Raw genomic sequence first — 14977 nt, 5'->3', positions numbered from 1 at the left:
GGAAGGACTGGTAGCATGCAAGCTCACGGGAAAGATTGATTTAAGAACGTTATCACAAAGTGTGTGGCTGTGGCGCGGGCGGAAGACAATTGGCAGGGGAGGGTCATGTCTTTTTTAACAATTCTGTCGGAGGGTCATTGAACAATTTCTAGCAGGCAAGAGAGGGTCATGCAACTTCCAACTGAAGCACTCAAAATTCCTCCGGTGGCCCCTTCAATAAATAACGATCAGTCCCTAGATTGCTGCTGGGCTATATTCTGTTCTGGTCTTGGTTCTGTTAACAACTCATTGTCAAACGCATAGCCTATCTCGCGGTTGCATCCATTACAAACAAACATGCAATGTGAACGTTTGTGATTGGGGAGAGCACTAAATGCTCTACTGAATAAGCACGAAGTCAAACCTTTAAATGAAAAACACTCTTTAATAATCCAAAAAAATAAACCGCTAATGAAGTAAACTTGTGACCATCAAAAAATCGTTTATCGCCAGTAACTCCGTGATACCAGGGCGCAACAGGAAGGCATTTGGCTGAGCAACGAAGGTTAATATGCTCCATGTTTTGTCCAAATGATGACTGTCTATCATCGTTTACACTCGGAGAAAACCGGAATGTTTCATTAGGTCCCGTTTCAATCGTCCCGGTTGTACCTACTCAAAACGCAGATAGAACCTTATTATTCTAAGGTAGCGTTCAGCATGATTCATGCCCAATTAATTCCCCTGTTAAAGTGTTAGCCTTTGTAGTTTGGTTTCGTGATAGCCTATGATAAACGGCTTATGGCCAAATATGTGAAAAACGTTAAAATACAGTAGGCGATAAACCCGGAAAAAATAGACAGTGATTTTTCATAATCACTTTGGAGGGTCATAGAAAAATGTATTGCTGGCGAGGGAGGGTCACGCGTCTTTTTTGGACTAATGCTCCCAAAACTCCTCCGTAGCCCCTTAAATAAATAACGAACAGTCCCTAATGAAGTAAACTTGTGACCATCAAAATCGTTTATCGCCTGTAACTCCGTGATAACAGGGGGCGTAACAGGAAGGCATTTGGCTGAGCAACGGAGGTTAATACTCTATATTTTGTCCAAATGATGTCTGTCTATCATCGTTGCACTCGGAGAAAACCAGAATGTTTAATTTGTCCTGCGTCTCTACGGCTGCAAACGGGATTCACTCGCAGTTAACCAAATATTTCTTTAATAGGGCAGGCCAGGCATATTTCTGGCTATTACATTATTTCTAAACCAGTCTGCTAAAGTCTGTAGTGAAGTCTGTGTAGGGTTTTCCAGGCTCCATTTCTTTTCTGAGACACCCTGCTCACTTGAGCCATCTACCGGTTGTTTGGGTTGTTGCAGCGTCTCACTGGAAAAATACAAATTAAAGTCGGCATGATACCGCGTGATCCCACGCGCGGACCGCGAGTGAAGCTGGCCAAGTCGAAGCACTGCCCACTGTATATCTGTGTGCATTCCTACATTATGTCTATTTCTTTGATAACATGATTTGCTACGTAAGGGATAATGGACGACACGGTGGTCTGTTCACAGAAGTTAATGCACGGTCGAGGTTGTAAAAGCGGCACCGACCACGGCGGCGGAGGGCGTTTTAAACCTCTTAGTGCATTAACTTCTGTGAACAGACCACCGCGGGAGTCCATTATCCCGCTTTATTCCACTGTTGCCACTTGCGTTGTGTTCATTTCCTGTTACAATTTTAAACGCTTTTTTGTCGCTAAAACTGTCTTGTTTGTAGAACTAATTTCTTCTGACACATATCAACTAATTTCTCAACTCACAGGACAAACTGCCGTTACTAGTTCTAAATGGATGGTTGCTACGGCCAAAGGCCAGTCGATTCTGATGAACTTTAGCTTTGAAACATTGCTATTTTACTTAGCCTGCTGTCATCCATCTAGCTAAAAGCCACCTCCGTCATATGCTACAATGTTGCAATGTTCTGAACGAATGCATTTTACAGCTCGGATGCAACGTGACAGTTCATTTAAAGCCTGTGTTGCAGGTTAACCACCACTGTTGATTAATGGGTACATATAGCACTCAATATATGTATATCATTTTTAAAAATGTCTCCAAATGGTGTTAAATGCCAGTTTTTGTTGTTTTTAGCAGGGTTTTTTTACGCAATTCGGTGATCACGTCACTTTGGGGACTACATGATCTGCGCTTCATTCATTTCAATGCATTTCAATGGACATCGCGGTTACACTTTCAACCTAAAGTTTGTATATTTACACTTCGAATTTCGTCACATCATTTATATCACAGCTACCCTATGATCTACCAATGGTAATAACGGTGCCTGATATCAATTTAGTAATTTTTTCTGAATTTCTTTCTTTCAAAACTTGTTTTGGAGGGTATGTTTTACAATCATCCCTATGGGAAACGGTCGCGGTTACACTTTCAACATAAAGTTTGTATATTTACACTTCGAATTTCGTTACAGCATTTATATGACAACGACCCTATGGTCTAACAAAGATAACAATGTCTTCCGATTTTAGTTTAATGCAATTTTCTGAATTTGAGAGGCCTCGTTATGAGGCTACATAATGCACCCATTCAGTTCAATGCATTATGCTTATAACGTCACGACACTTTTTTTTGTTACCGTCAGTGAACAGCACCGAGTGAAAGTCAACATTTTCTTTATATCGTGATCATGTCGTTAGTTCAGATAGTAGGCTACCGGGCAAACTTAGTCAGAAGATCAGAATATAAAGCATCATGATAGCTAGCTATGGGCTAACTTTCCAGTCCCACCTGTGTGCCACCCCTGTTGTTGCAAACTTAGCTTCTAGCCGCCGCCGATTAGGCTGGTCGTGTCTTCAGCATGAATATTTTCGATAACTACTGCTCGTGATTGATTGCCATTGACATCGTCCAGGGTGCGGCTTACCAAAGAGGGAGATAATATGGGCAAGTCGCAGTTTTGCAGGTGCTTGTGTGGGCTGTGCCGTCCCGATGGAAACTGTGGTGGAGAGCTGCAGTAACTAGGGAAGCGAGTGCATTTTGGCCGCTGGTCGAGGAGCTCCCCCCGTGACCAGCATATGACATGATCTATCTAGCTAGCTATCTATCTACCTGTCTATATACATATCTAGGCTATCTATAGCCTATCTATTTATCTATAATCTGCACTATCTACTGCTGAACAATCCCTTACTCGTCTCTCTTTACTCCTCTCTCGTTACTCTCAAGGGTCTCAAGGTAGGCTTTGCTCTGTAGCCTCCCCAAGGTGACAAGGGAAAGGAGAATCACTTCAAACGCTGTGAAATAGTACCTGCTTTTTCGTATTATATTCCGTTTTGTGATACCCAACAACATCTAATACAATGGATAACAGTTTAAATGTTTATTACCAACAAGCAAATTGTGCAAATTAGTTGGAAAATGAACCCTGCAACACGGCCTTTAAACTTCACAACGAGTTCGGCGAATTAATATACAAGTGTGATACGGCCAAAAAAATGGATCTACTTCATAGGTGTGCAGATAACATACGGTTAATGGTGGTTCTAAATTACGTAGGGGGAAATTCAATACAATGGGAAATTCAACCAAGCAGTGGAATAACACGTAACAATTAGCCGCTATTATTATTATTAGGACTCAACACGCGGTGGTAATATATGCTGTGGGCTCTAATTAGCCCATTTCGGGTAGCCTATCCTACATCTGGGCAATAATTATTGAACAAATTGCAGTCTACATGCCGTGACCAATATTACCAATAGTACTGACCGAACATGAAATAGATTGTTTACAAGTTATGGTAATGTTATTCTGGCGTGAACATTAAGCGCTTTCATCGCTAGCACCCTATGATTACAGCTCGTTATGTCTGTCAAAATGATTACAGCTCGTTATGTCTCGTCAAAATTCATTGATGAAGGAAGGTTCGCTTTATCCCAGAGAACCATACTCGTTTCACTTTGGCTAGACTAAAACAGAATAGAAGAGAAGAACTTGGCACTAACCATGTAGTGTTTTCTATAGCATATTTAACCTGTCCATAGCATATTCTATAGCATATTTAACCTTTGAACTCTTTAAAAATGTTGGGATATGTCTGCGTGTGTTTAGCCAAGTTCCATGCGTAGCCTACTGCTTTTAAATGACTTTTAAACATATTTTACAAACGGGCCTCTGTCTACCTGATGGCTTGCCTTCACTATTCGCGATGTATCCGAAATAGTTCCAGATTTCACATCACCTTTTGTTTTATCCACCAGGCCGAGGACTGTCGGCAAAGAACTATGTTTACGTTGCTGCACGCGCACTCACTCAGAGCTGCCTGCCCGACACGCCCACTTGCCTAGATGCGTGCAAGGAGCAGTGAGAGCAGCAGTTCACAGACACAGAACGTTATTATTATGACCGCCGCGCAGCGAAGCGGCGGTCATATAGGTTTAGTCAATTTTTTTTTTTTTTTTCTTTTTCTTTTTCGCATGCCCAAATTTCCGTCAATGATTCCGGGACACTGAAAGACCGGGTACCGCGAAACTTGGTGGGCATGTAACCCCACATGGATAGCATGGAACCATCGTTTTTCGTTTTGATCTTTAGCCCCCCCGCTGGACTGGACCCCCGAAAGGAGGGTAGGGCAGACACAGTTTTCTGTGAATATCTCGAAAACCGTAGGGTTTAGGAGGACCATTTTTTCCGTATGTTTGCCTCCAGGGGTCATGTTAACCCATTTCATGTGCGCACATGTGCACAAACAGATACACACACACACACACACACACACACACACACACACAGTAATCATACGTATGACACATACTCACACAGTAGACATATGTACGCTTGCATGCATAAGCACATACGCAGGCACACACACAAGCACGCACACACACACCCACACACACCCACACACACTCACACACATAACATAAACATATCACAAACAATCAAGAATTTCTCAGAATTATGAACAGGCAAGATGGAGGTGGGGTTGTATAAAATGAATTTTACATGTGAAATCTATGAACTAATCATGTTTTGGTACTTGTTGTCTAGCAGATACCAGTGAGAATTGAGTATGGATAATGCAATTTAGTGAGACAGTTAGAATCATATAGGCCTTTCAGCGTGATTTCTTTTTGTGGAAAAAATGTGCTGGACTGGGCGGCGGTCATATTTTGTACCGCTCTGTGGTACATTTAGTTTTAATAAAGTATCGATTCTAAAAACGTCGGAAATCGTATCGCTTTTTTGCGTGAAGGCATCGTGATACCTTTTTAGTATCGATACACCGTGCAACCCTATTATGTACTGTACATGTGTTTACTTTTTACTTTACTTTACTGGCTAACTCCCTCCTCTTTCAGTCTATGCTCCTTGCTCTGGCTCCGTTCATTCTTCTAATTCCTTGTGTTTTCTGGTAGACGCTCCGTTCGTTTCCATGATCTCTCGCGCTGGTTTCACTGCAAACTGCGCACAGCCGATGGGCGTATGAAACGTCATCACGTAGCATTACGGCACAGTGGTCATGGGAAATGTAGGAAGTACTGCCAGGGGGATAGATGCCCAAGAACAGAGCCTTATGTATCATGCATGTAATGCCTCATGCATCACCGGCCAAACTGGCTAGTAAGTTTTTATTAACACCGCCAAAATAAATTTTAACCCGCATTTGGCGGGTTGGCGGGTGTTAATTTAGAACCCTGCTGATGACCCCTTGGTCTCTGCACGGATCTCTGCACGGATTGCCTCTCAGACATGGATGACCTTCAGCTAACCTCTCGGAAACTGAACTGCTGGTCCTTCCAGCTAAACCTACTATACACCATCACAAAATTGACTCCCTGGCAATTTCTTACCTGGGCTGCAAGAAATTTCGGAGTCATGCTCGATAACCAACCAACCTTCTCCGATCATGTTGCCTCGGTCGCCCGGTCGTGCCGTTTCGCACTTTACAACATATGAAAAATCAGGCTTTACCAGACTCAATATGCTACCCAACTCCTGGTACAGGCCATAGTGATCTCACGACTACGACACGATTACGATAACGCCCTCCTGACAGGTCTCCCAGCCTGCACAGTGAAACCCCTTCAAATGATCCAGAATGCGGCGGTGCGCCTGGTTTTCAACCAACGCAAAAGGGCACATGTTACCCCATTGCTCACCGAGCTACACTGGCTACCTATAAGCGCCCGTGTCAAATTCTTATTTATAGTCTTATTTTTGAAGGGAAAAAAAACATTAACATTCACTGATGTCAGATTATCAAAATCATTTGGCGGGACAGATAATATTGTTGGCGGGCCAGTTTTGGCCCGTGGGTCACCTGTTGCCACAGAACCTCAGATAGAACTAAAGACAGATTCAGACTTGACCAAAAAATACACAGCATCGAATTTGCTAAACCCATGCTAAAGTTGACTAAAAAGAGGAATATAAAATAATCTGTTAGAAATTGATCTTAATGCCTTAATTAAAAAAATGATTAAAAATCCAACCCGAACACCAATTTTAGTGAATGAAGAATGTATCGGAAATAAATAAATGTTCTTCCTTAAAATACAGGGGTAATAAGTATTCGACCCCTATGTTAAATTCCTATAGAGGCAAGCAGATTTTTTTTATTTTAAAAGGCCACTTATTTTATGGATCCAGGATACTATGCATCCTGATAAAGTTCCCTTGGCCTGGAATTATGATATCCTTACATCACCACATACCCTTCACCATACCTAAAGATTGGCATGGTGTGTTTTTTTTTTTTTTTTGTTAAGTCTATTAGCTGGTTTGATGTTCATTGAGTTCAATGCAAATCGAACCAGCTAATAGGCTAACTGAAAAATACACCATGCAAATCTCTAGGTATGATGAAGGGTATGTGGTGATGTGGGGCTATTTTAAATCCAAAGGCCAAGGGGACTTTATTGATCATTAAGATCAATTTCTAACAGATTATTTTATATTCCTCTTTTTAGTCAACTTTAGCATGGGTTCAAATACTTATTCTCCCCACTGTGTATGTGTGTGTATGTATGTATGTATGTATGTATGTATGTATGTATGTATGTATATATAATAGACTGTGAATAAAGATCAGAGGGAAAGTGGATCTATTCTAGTAGACTCCCAGAATAGTTATACACATTAAACATGTGCATAATAAGTCCACTAAATGACAATCATATTTTGTGAAGTGTTGATTAAAGCAAGGTCACAGTATTAATTTGAAACTATCTGAAGTGCTAGCTCATTTTTGATGTCAGGGGTTTGACTGTACCTTTTCAAATGTTCCACTGTAAAAAAAATAAGCAAAAGAAAATATTTTTCTGAAATTGTACAATTCATGTTTTCTTTCATGTTTTCTCTCATTTCTTCATTCACTGACAGTTCACCTTGCCTGCCCTGATGGACACTGTTCTGCAGGTACTGCGAGGGAAACATATCTTGCCATATGGCATGCTGCAAACGCTGCTCAAGCTCATTGTTCTCATCATCAGTACCTTGCTGCTGGTAATCATCAGAGTGCAGGTCATTCAGTCGCAGTTGCCAGTTTTCACCAGGTAATATGAGGTGGCTTGCTGTCATGTCTGTCAGTGTGTGTGTGTGTGTTTGTGTGTTAACCGCATATCTGTCGAACCATTTGTCTGTTCGATTTCAAACTTGGCAGGTGTTTTACTACGGGCACGAGGAAGTGCAGTGCCAAGTTTGACGTTGTTTGGATAAGAAATGCAAAAGATAAACGGGTTATCAACGGGTTCTTGTAGTGAGTCATAGAAATCCATAAAAGGCCTCCAAACCTTAACAAAGGCCTGTGCAGACCCTTTAAGTGTATATTTGATTTTCTCTAATTTTAAGAAATACAGAACATCTTTGATCCATTTGGAGAACGATGGTGTTGTACATTGTTTCCAATTTAAAAGGATCAGGCGCCTTGCAACGAGTGTGGTAAAAGGAATGACCACATAAGCTTTGTTTGGTAGGTCATCACGGGACTCCACAGGAATTAAACCAAAAAGAGCGCAAACAGTGTTGGGGTCAAATCGCGTTGCAAACATTTCACTAAAAGCATTAAAGACATACACCCAAAAGGATGAGAGGTTTGGGCAAAGCCAAAACGTGTATTAAGTCCGCAGGTTGGCCCCTGCATCATGGACATAACGGTTCGATACTGGGATATATCTTTGGATAAATGTACTCGGTGAACCACTTTCATCTGCATTAAACCATGCAGAGCAGATGTGGATGATGTGTCTATCAAGTCTAAGATAGAGTCCCATTGGTCCTCTGTTAAGACTACCCCTAAATCTGTGTCCCAGGCTCGTTTCAAATGTGCAGTTGTGTCTGGGTTAATGTTACCAATACAATTGGAATTGAGCTCAAGGATACAATATGCTAATGACAATGGTAAAGAGGCCCAACGGGACATGTCTTGTTTACACTTATTTAGCAGACCAGTGAAATTCTTTGTGAAGGTAGTTGAGAGATTGAGAGTGACCTCAATTTTCACCTCAACCTCAAAACAATGTTCTTAAGTTTGAGTAGGAGTGTCTCCCTTTGACAAATCCAGTCTGGTTAGGTGAGAATCTTGAGACGTCTTGCTAAAACTTTGGATAATACTTTGAAGTCCGCATTTAACAATGAGATAGGACGATAGGATGAACAGAGCAATGGATCTCTATTCTTTTTTTCTAATAATGAAATAGAGGCCTGTCTCAGGGTCATAGGCAAAATACCAGATGTGCGTGCCTCACTAAACATGGCTTGGAGAACTGGAATGAAATTGTGGAGAAAACTTCTTATAAAATTCAGTTATGAATCCGTCAGGCCCGGGAGATTTACCATTTTGCATCGATTGTATGGCTGCAATTATCTCAGAGGTTGAAATGTCGGCACATAGGATGTTATTTTGCTCCTTAGACACAGCAGGAATAGTAAGGCCTTCAAAGAAAGCCTCGTTACTGTCAGTATTGCATTCAGATGTGTAAAAGTCAGAGTAAAAATCCGGAAAAGCTTTGTTTATGTCATCATGATCTGTCAAGATCTGTCCTGTATTTGACTGAATCTTTGTAATAGAGCGGGAGGTCGCATCTTGTCTAGCTTGTCGTGCCAGCAGTCTACTCGCCCTGTCCCCAAATTCATAAACGTTATGCCTTGATTTCAAAAGAAGACGTGTAGCCTCATCAATGGATAAAAGGTTAAATTCAGATTGTAGCCTTAAACGCTCCTTGTAAAGTTCTGGGTTTGGGGACTGGGTGTATTTTGAGTCGATGTTAAGTATTTGTTGGGAAATATCAGAACTATTGCTTATATGAGGAATAGTGGAAAATAATTTCTGAAAGAAATTACTGTCATCAGAGTTGGGAGAGTATATATTGACTAAAATCACAGGATTGGCAAAGACTTGTCCAACTACAATGATGAATCACAAGCTAATAATACTTTGTTAGAATATCTAAAATTAGGGGTGCACCGATCCGATATTAAGAGCGAATATCAGCCCCCGATATTGACAAAATAGCTGGATCGGAGATTGAAAAAATAAGCAGATATACACACACACACACACACACACACACACACACACACACACACACACACACACACACACAGAGACACACCATTCAAGTTCATATTTGAGATTCCAGTTTTAAATTCCAGGCGTCTTTACTGCTCTGAACATGACCTACTAGGCAAAGCACATTAAAATAATATATTGTATAATGTATGGAATCGGCAATTCAGAAAGATAAACAGCTTGCAATCATATATAAGTATAAGTATATATATTCTTTTGATCCTGTGAGGGAAATTTGGTCTCTGCATTTATCCCACTCCGTGAATCGTTGAAACACACTCAGCACACAGTGATCACACAGTGAGGTGAAGCACACACTAATCCCGGTGCAGTGAGCTGCCTGCAACAACAGCGGCGCTCGGGGAACAGTGAGGGGTTAGGTGCCTTGCTCAAGGGCACTTCAGCCGTGCCTACTGGTCGGGGTTCGAACCGGCAACCCTCCGGTTACAAGTCCGAAGTGCTAACCAGCAGGCCACGGCTGCCCCAATATAATGCGTTTTTGTGCATGATATCTTTTTGTAATATTTTTCTTCTGACAGAAAAGTTCAACTGTAGGACAAGTAGAAACAATTATGTATATTGTTGCTGACTGATGAATTTGTTATATTGTGGAAGCATTTTGGGCATATCACTGAACCCATAAAGCACCATTTTATGATCCCTAAAAAATTTAAGAAAAACTGTTTTCCTCTTCAGGTTTGATAATCCAGCAGCGGTCAGCCCTACACCAACCAGACAGTTGACGTTCAACTATCTTCTACCAGTCAATGCGTGGCTCTTACTAAATCCATCTGAGCTCTGTTGTGATTGGACCATGGGTACCATTCCATTGGTTGAGACACTGTTGGACACCCGTAACCTTGCAACCGCAGCCTTCTATTCTCTTGTTGGGGTTCTAGCCTGTCAGAGTCTCCGAGATGCACACAGCTCAGGAAAAACAGTTATAATGGTGAGATTACACCTTGGTATTGTTGATGTGTACATGATGAGGCTGCAACTAATATTCATCTTAAGGCGAGACACTACATGTGAATAGGGTACAATTTTTAACTAGCAGATATCACTATGAAACTTCCCCAGTTGATTATTTACATTAATATGAGAAAAAAAATGTATTACAAATTTTCTGTAATTTAATGTTTACATATGCAAATTAGGCATTATCTAATTAAATATGCGCTCATTTGCGTACATCTGAGCCAGGGTCAAAATTATGATTTCATTTCTGCTAGTAGGCTCCCTGGGCTTTAATCAACATCAACTTTGTTTATTTCCTGTCGCAGTTTGATGATGCTGCAGCCTCGAAGGCTTTCAAACTACCGTACTCACTCCACCAGTGAAATACGTGACTGAAAGGCGCTTTGTCATTGGCTGAGGATGAAGCCCTGAACTTTGTGAAAGAAGAAGCGTTTGTGATGCAGTCGACTCATAAAATTAAATGACAATCGAAGTCATTTAAAAATTAAATCGCGCAAAGGGGTGAATCGAGATCGCGATTTTATAACGATATATCGTGCAGGCCTAGACAAGACTAGAGGAAATATGTTCGTCAACAACCTTTTTTTCCATGACTAAGACGAGACGATGACGAGACTGCACTAATGTCCTAAAACACTGACTAAGACTCTCTTAAGATGCATTATTGAAAAAAGACAAGACTAAAATGTTTTGCATGAAACAAAAACTAAGATAAAATCTCTCGTCTACAAAATGAGAAGACAGAATATCGAATATCTAGCTGTTACATTTTCAAAATATTCTGAATGAGTTCATGCGCAGCAACTTTCCTGTAGGTTAGTCTATGTGCTGTTGCTGCAACCCTGTGGTAACCCCAAGTTAGCTAAGATGAAAAGTTTGGGGAATGTGTTGCATTTGGGCGCATATCGCCATCTAGCGTGGCGGAGTAAAACATTAATACTTGGGTCTACGACAGCGTTTCTTTGTCTTCAGACAAAGGACCACTTAACTATTAAAAAAGAAACGCACGGACCACCTAGCTAAAAAAAAAATAAAAAAATTAGAAATTAGACCTACTTTAACTGTATATTAACCTACACAATAGGCCTACTCACTGAACCACCTTGCTTATTAGGCGGGTCAATATATGGAAAAAAAAACACCTAACCTCAAATAAATTGATACAAAAGGTTTTTCAACTGATTATGATACCTTTAGATGTACTTAATAACATATTACAAATCTAGTAAAATCTGACCCCAGTAAAGGGGTCATTTTCAAGATGGTGTCCAAGATGGCCACCAGAAGCTAATTTGGGATATCTGAAGCATTAATCAGCCTAGGAAAGTGTTTTTCATGTTTAATCAGATTTAGAGGTCACTGATTCATATACGTCACACTAAAGTATCAGATCATCATTTTCAAAGACTTGTCATTTTCAAGATGGCCACCAGAGGCTAATTTTGGCTATATCAGAAGCATTATTCAGCCTAGGAAAGTGTTTTTCATGTTTTATCAGATTAAGAGGTCACTGATGACTCTTCATCTCCACCTTTTTTAGTGTTCTTATAGTAGGACCTGAGGATGCATGATGTTTTCTCTCTCAGTGTCACCATGCCTTCAAAACCTTTCCCTTCTGTGAAACGTATGTCATTCCCGTACCGCTCCCTCAGTTTAGCTTTCAGATACTGATTACCGAATGGAATGGAATCAACCTCAATCAAATACTCTTTCATGTTAGATCCAAGTACAGAGACAGTCAACTGTTCTTAATTGTGTGCATTTCTGCAAGACACTCCGCTGTTCGTGTAGAAGATATGGATTACCTTGCACTGCTGCCTGTGGAACGTGTCAAAATGAACAATGTGACAATCCACACAAGTTCCTTTCAGAGGAGTCAGAGGATGATGAATAATCATATAATAATAATTTCTGATCTACTTATGCATATAGTTTAAGATTCAGTTTAATTAGCTCCCCCCTAATGATAGATGCCAACAATTTTTGATCTACACAAATATACAATGCATGCCTATACAGTACATGGGTCATGGTTCATTAAAGTCATAAAACAGCCACTTACTCAAAACTCTACATATTGTAAAAAAGCATATACCCTGTACATGAAATATAACATTAATCAACAAAATAACATTTCCATCTTCCTCCACACCAAGCATAATACATACTCTATTCTGTATAGGCAAATATAGTGTAAAGCCGATACATTTTGGCATATACAGTCCAGGGAAAACAAATGAAACACCCTAAAATATATATTTTCTAAAAGCATATAATCTGTAGATAAGATATAGCACCATTTCAAACATGTCCCATCTTCCTCCATGCCATGAACAATGCATTGCCCTCTATTCTGTATAGTTAAATCTAGTGTAAAGGGGATATATTTTAGCCTATATTGTCCAGGGAAAGCAAATTAAACACCCTAAAATATATATTTTCTGAAAGCATATAATCTGTAGATAAGATATAACACCATTTAAAATATGTCCCATCTTCCTCCATGAATGCACAATACAATGCCCTCTATTCTGTATAGGCGAATCTAGTGTAAAGGGGATATATGTTGGCATGTACAGTCCAGGAAAAACAAATTAAACATCCTAAACTATATATTTTCTGAAAGCATATAACCTGCAGATTAGATATAACACCAGTTAAGACATGTCCCATGTTCCTCCATGCCATGAACAATGCATTGCCCTCTATTCTGTATAGGCGAATCTAGTGTAAAGGGGATACATTTTAGCCTATATTGTCCAGGCAAAACAGATTAAACACCCCAAACCATATATTTTCTAAAAGCATATAACCTCTAGATGAGATATAACACCAGTTAAGACATGTCTTATCTTCCTCCATGCCATGGAGATGGTTAATAATCCTGTATTGCATTTGCTCTGTATTAAAACGCATTGATTTTAATTTATGGCTGAAAAAGGTAGAGCATTGAAACATTTTCAATTTTAACATTTAAAATCCTATTCTTGTTTAATTTGACCATCATTTGATATCAATTTCACCCCTGTAGGCTGAATAGTAATTGAGATATAGCCATTCTAACCTGTTGACAGCCATTTTGGCGGCCATTTTGAAAATGACCCCTTTCCCAAGGTCAGATTTTACTAGATTTTTAGTATGTTATTTAGCATGTCCAACAGTACCAGAATCCATAAAGAAACCTTTTGTATCAATTTTTTTGACGTTGAACCCTATATTGACCCGCCTATATTGTCTTTGCACTTTACTTATTGTGTCAGAGGATTCATATGATTTTAAACTGGCATATCTTACAAAGACAGTGTTGCAGAACTGTTTGAATTTACATACAAGTTGGTTCAATATTGCAAACAACTCATTTATATTATAACATGTAAAAAAAGACTAAGATGTTCTGACTAAAACTTGACTAAAATACCTTTAGTTTTCTTTTGACTAAAACTAGGCTAAAATAACAAGACTTTTAGTCGACTGAAACTTGACTAACAAAAATGATATTTGAATGACTAAATATGACACAGACTAAAAAGGACATTTCTCTCTGACTCATTTCTCTCTCTCTGGTGCATCCTATTTCTATCAATGGTCCTTGAGATGCTTCTACAACTTGATTAGAGTCCACCTGTGTCTAAATTAATTCATTGGCCATTATTAGGACAGGCAGACATCTCTTTGTATATGGTCTCAAAGTTGATGGTGTATGTCAGAGTGAAAACCAAGCCAAAAGATCAAGACAATTGTCCGTAGACCTGCGAGACAGGGTTGTGTGAAGACAAAGATCTGTGGAAGGATTCAAAAAAATTCTGCAGCATTGAAAGTGCCCAAAAGCACGGTAGCCTCCATTATTCTCAACTGGAAAAGTTTGGAACAACTAACAGTCTTCCTAGATCTGGCCACTCAGCCAAACTGAGTAATCCAGAACGAAGGGCCTTGGTCAGACAGGTAACCAAGGACCCAGTGGTCACTATGAATGAGATCCAGAATTCCTTTGAGAGGATGAGAGAAGCGTAAAGAAGGACAAACATCATGGGGACTTGGGTTTGAGTCCGAACCGGGTCATTTCTCGATCCCACCCCATCCCTCTCTCCCACTCGTTTCCTCTCAGCCCCTTCAATGTCCTGTTGGTAAAAAAATTGAATGACCTCTGTGTATGACTTGACTTGACTTGACTTGCATCAAAAACAACAGTAAAACCGAACTGGACACTACATGACACTATATGCTTGTATTAGAACTTATTACTCTTAACAACCATTGTTGCTTGTGAGCAACACAATTTTTAGCGACCTCACTGCAAGTTTGTTTTTCTATATATACTTACTTTTAATGAATAAATATTATCTTCAACTAATCAATAACCAATATTTTCACAAAAATGTGTCAGGAAGTTGCTCTAAATTGTGAATTCAAAATTTCATTATTCTTACCC

The 14977-nt window shown here is 39.9% G+C and overlaps 1 protein-coding gene across 2 annotated transcripts in view; it reads left to right on the top strand.

Annotated features, from left to right (window-relative positions):
• Positions 1–14977, top strand: part of tmtc3 (transmembrane O-mannosyltransferase targeting cadherins 3) — a 71352-nt gene that overhangs the window by 29113 nt on the left and 27262 nt on the right. For both annotated transcript variants that reach the window (XM_048256705.1, XM_048256706.1), the window contains 2 exons: positions 7383–7555; positions 10267–10519. In XM_048256705.1, coding sequence (XP_048112662.1) covers positions 7383–7555; positions 10267–10519 — 426 coding nt within the window. The remainder of the gene's footprint in view (positions 1–7382; positions 7556–10266; positions 10520–14977) is intronic.

Source organism: Alosa alosa, chromosome 11 (assembly GCF_017589495.1).
Source record: "Alosa alosa isolate M-15738 ecotype Scorff River chromosome 11, AALO_Geno_1.1, whole genome shotgun sequence".
NCBI classification, from domain to species: Eukaryota; Metazoa; Chordata; class Actinopteri; order Clupeiformes; family Clupeidae; genus Alosa; species Alosa alosa.
Note: the sequence above shows the minus strand (reverse complement) of the source record. Positions and strands in the feature narration are given on the sequence as shown.